This window comes from Aplysia californica, unplaced genomic scaffold (genome assembly GCF_000002075.1).
Source record: "Aplysia californica isolate F4 #8 unplaced genomic scaffold, AplCal3.0 scaffold00146, whole genome shotgun sequence".
NCBI lineage: Eukaryota > Metazoa > Mollusca > Gastropoda > Aplysiida > Aplysiidae > Aplysia > Aplysia californica.
Genome location: NW_004797416.1, coordinates 1,327,998 through 1,331,748, shown reverse-complemented (window position 1 = coordinate 1,331,748; position 3,751 = coordinate 1,327,998). Strand labels below are relative to the sequence as shown.

At 41.2% G+C, this 3,751-nt stretch overlaps 1 protein-coding gene across 1 annotated transcript in view; it reads right to left on the bottom strand.

The window, feature by feature from the left end:
• Positions 1-3,751, bottom strand: part of LOC101855334 (serine/threonine-protein phosphatase 6 regulatory ankyrin repeat subunit A) — a gene marked incomplete in the record, with an annotated part of 15,466 nt that overhangs the window by 9,440 nt on the left and 2,275 nt on the right. The window contains 1 exon segment of the mRNA XM_013081804.2: positions 2,416-2,515. Coding sequence (XP_012937258.2) covers positions 2,416-2,515 — 100 coding nt within the window.

The following is a 3,751-nucleotide window of genomic DNA, read 5'->3' as shown; positions in this document are numbered from 1 at the left end:
TGTGTGTGTGTTTGTAGGTGTGTGTGTGTGTAACAAAAGTGTGAAATGATGGACATTCTATCATTTTTCACTACATAAAGATAAAAGAAGAAAAAAACTTGAAGTAGTCACGTAGGTAGTGAACCCAAGCATGGTATATAATGGTAACACGCAGATCTGTCGCTTTCCCCCCGATTCTGTTACCTTTAGTAAGCGGGTCACGGGGTTAATGAGCCCTGAAGCGACTTTGACGCTGTTGGTTAAAAAGTTCGAATTTTTGTCTACGTTTGAAACGATATAACTTCTGCCCCATCCTACACAGCTAACCATTACACTGATGTACTAAAAGCTTAATGTCTTGAGATTTATTCTGCATTAAAACGGTTAATTTCTGTGCCTTAGTTTTTGTTCTAGACAAGTGTTCGTAGAGTACCCAATTTGTCCTATTTTATTTATAAACTTATGGATAAATGATTGTTTATTTTAAAATGACTGGACAGATCTCTCCAACTGACTGTGAATACCATGTCTTTTACCATGAGAAATCTTCAATCTGTGCGGGTAGTAATAGTCAAGTTATAAAAGAAGAAAGAATTGTTTGCCAGATGGACACAGTTGCAAAATTACAGCTTTCTATTTTGTGCGCAGATACCATCTTTTCTGAGTATCTCTATCAATGTTATGTCATTCATGTTCCAAACACTTGACAGTTTTTGTTGAGCCGTTAATTGAATATTGATTTTTTTTCATTCACACTTGTCCAAAACATTCTACAATTTAGCATTGTTGACTTCAGCACCTCGAACGAAATAACCAGACAAGTTACAACGTCAGTTCTTTTTTGATTCTCAAGAGCAGAAATGCGAGCATTAGGTGCATCAAATGATAATTACCATAAATATAAGGATACACCTAAAACTTTAAGTCGAAAAGTACCAAAATTCAAGTCAGCCCAGACAGAGCAGCGAAATGGAGCTGACCCCCGTGACCCCGACGTGATAAGGCGCTCAGCGGGGAACCCCTTGCTGCAACTAAAATTCCACTGTTGGTGCGCCGTGCGGGATGTGTTTTTGACCAAAATGCGAGAACCCACGCAAAAAAACAGGGTGCTGCACAGTGGCAGTCAGCAAAGGCGTGTTTGGAAGATCACCTGTACTTTTGTAATATTGCCAGTTCCATGACATCAATCAACTTATTGTATTTGTGGGTTTGCGTCTTGACGTCAGCATGCCATTTTAAATCAACTTTTCCAACAGCATCCAACTACAGTGAGACTGTATTCTGTTTATCTTTCATGGGATTTAATCAAATATTTTTTAGTACAAATTTTTCGCCCACGGTCCTATACTGCTGTAAGCTGATAAAATGCCTTTTTTTTATTCACAGCATTTTCGAGAAAAAGAGCTTTTTTGCCAGCATAACCATTTAAAAATAGAGTTCTTCCAAAGTTTGAATTCTAATTTATTCAAAAACTCTTCACAGTTTCCCTTTGATTTTTTTCCCACAAGTAGGGGAACTGATCAGGCTGTCGATAGAGCAAATAACAAATGTTAGCGTCAATAATGAAAAAAGATGCTTTGTCAGCTTAAGGCAGTACAGAGGAGTCCACTTATAATGAGTCCTGAAATAACGAGAAGTCTGTTATAAAGATACTATTCTAAAACCAAGTTTTTTTTCTCTTCTTTATCTTTGTAAATAAAATACTGCTATTGAGCAATCAGACCGTCACGCGAGTTGATTATAACGGAATATTGCTGCTGCTGTGCACAGCACACAGACCAATCAAACATACTATAAAACCTCGCCAGTTGAGAAAGTTGTTGATGATCCAGCGAAACAAAGAATGGGAGAGCCCACACGAACCAACAATGAATGCCGCAGCGAAAGAGTGGGGAGGGTGCGGCATGGGCAGACAAGCAGAACGCATCGCGTGATAGGAAGGCCAAGCTAGAATATCTAGACATACTGTGCCTCTCACTTCTCTGGTGCGGGATGGACAGGTCACAATGTTGTGATAGATGGATGGAGCGAATGTGTGACGTGCGCAAGCAGACACAACGCACCACAGGGTGTGGTGGGGTGGGGGACAACACAGCGGGCCAGTTAGCCGAGAGCCAGAGCCCCTTCTGTCTGATCGTCAACGCCGAGCTGTCAACATTGCTAGTGCTAGAGAAGGAAACCTGATTCCATTTTTTTTTTTATCAAGTAAGACCTAGAGATCACGTTGAACAAAATCATCATCAGGGGAGATAACAAAAGGAAATAAACAGAACCCCAAACTCATAGATTAGGCCTACTTAACAATTTGCCTTGAATTTATTACTGGATCCCTTACAACGAGAATTCTGCTATAACGGACATTTCGCAGCGGTCCCCTCCCTCTCGTTATAACAGGATTCCACTGTATAGCCCTATTCACCTTTCTGTCGAACTAACCTGAGCAATTTCGGTAAACTGTATGGTGGCGCTGTACATGAGTGGTGTCTGACCCCACTTGTCCCGAACATCCAGCTGGGCGCCGTGGGCGATGAGAACTCTGAGGGTCAAGGACACAGTCGAGTTAACATGTAAGGAGGCTTTCACATGTGTGCATAGGGTGTACATTTGTGTGCATTCCTCCGAATCTGTGCGTTATATCATCAAGAAATCTCTCTATCTGGTATTTGCACCCTCTCTCCACAAGGAGTTTGAGATTTGTCCCCCCCCCCAGTGTGAGTAAAGAAGGGTCTGATCTATATTTGCCAAAGCATGAGCAATTTCTCTTTCATTTAAGTATGTATCCAGGCAATTCTAAAAACTAAGACGGCCACCTGTCTTATACGGCCACTTTTCTCCTTGACAATGGGGGGCCGTCTTACACAGGTTTGACTGTATTTCGACTTCCATTCAACATGGATATTTTTTTCACCAAAAGGAGGGCAAATAAACAGGCTTTAAGATGATACCAATAACCACATATGCCCAAAAATTGACGAGCACCTGATTCCACCACGTCATGACATATATGACCTATGACCTTATGCAGTTGTGAGCACTGTTAAACACTTACAAAAAAACATCAAGTGTTATCCAAGAGATACTGTACCCAAAGTATTCGATTTGATCCATGCCAATATCAATGCAGGCATAGTTAAAGAATTACTAAGTTTTCCCCACGCAGACCCCATGGTTAGATGGAGCACTCAGAGGTCTTCTCTGTGCACTGCGCATTGTAAAGACACCTTAAGAACATCAAAGTTAAAAACTGGCATGCCGGCTTCTATACAAAACTCTTAATTTGTTCTGAGAGTCCTCACTGATGTAAGTAAAGATAGACAGACCGATCTTCAAAATGAATCAAAAGGCTGTCTGGATGGTGAAAGGCACTATATTTTTATAGCACAAACAAAATAGGCAACAGAAATGAAACTTGTACTGAAGAAACATCACATGACAACTGCTCATATCTCATGAGGAAAGACATTTTTTAAAAAGAGAGAGCAAATATAACGCAACTATAACAAGTCCAAACATGCAAAAACTGCACACATGCAGAATTAAGCAACTCGAAAACCACAGAAAAATTACATTGATAGACCCCCCCCCCCACAATCACACACACACACAAACAAACACAAACACACAAACACACAAACACCCCATGCACACCACACACACACATACACACACACATACACACACACACACACATACACCCACCACCTTACCTCCCCCTCCCCTATGCACACCACACACACACACCACCTTACTCCCCCCCCTCCCCTAACCACCT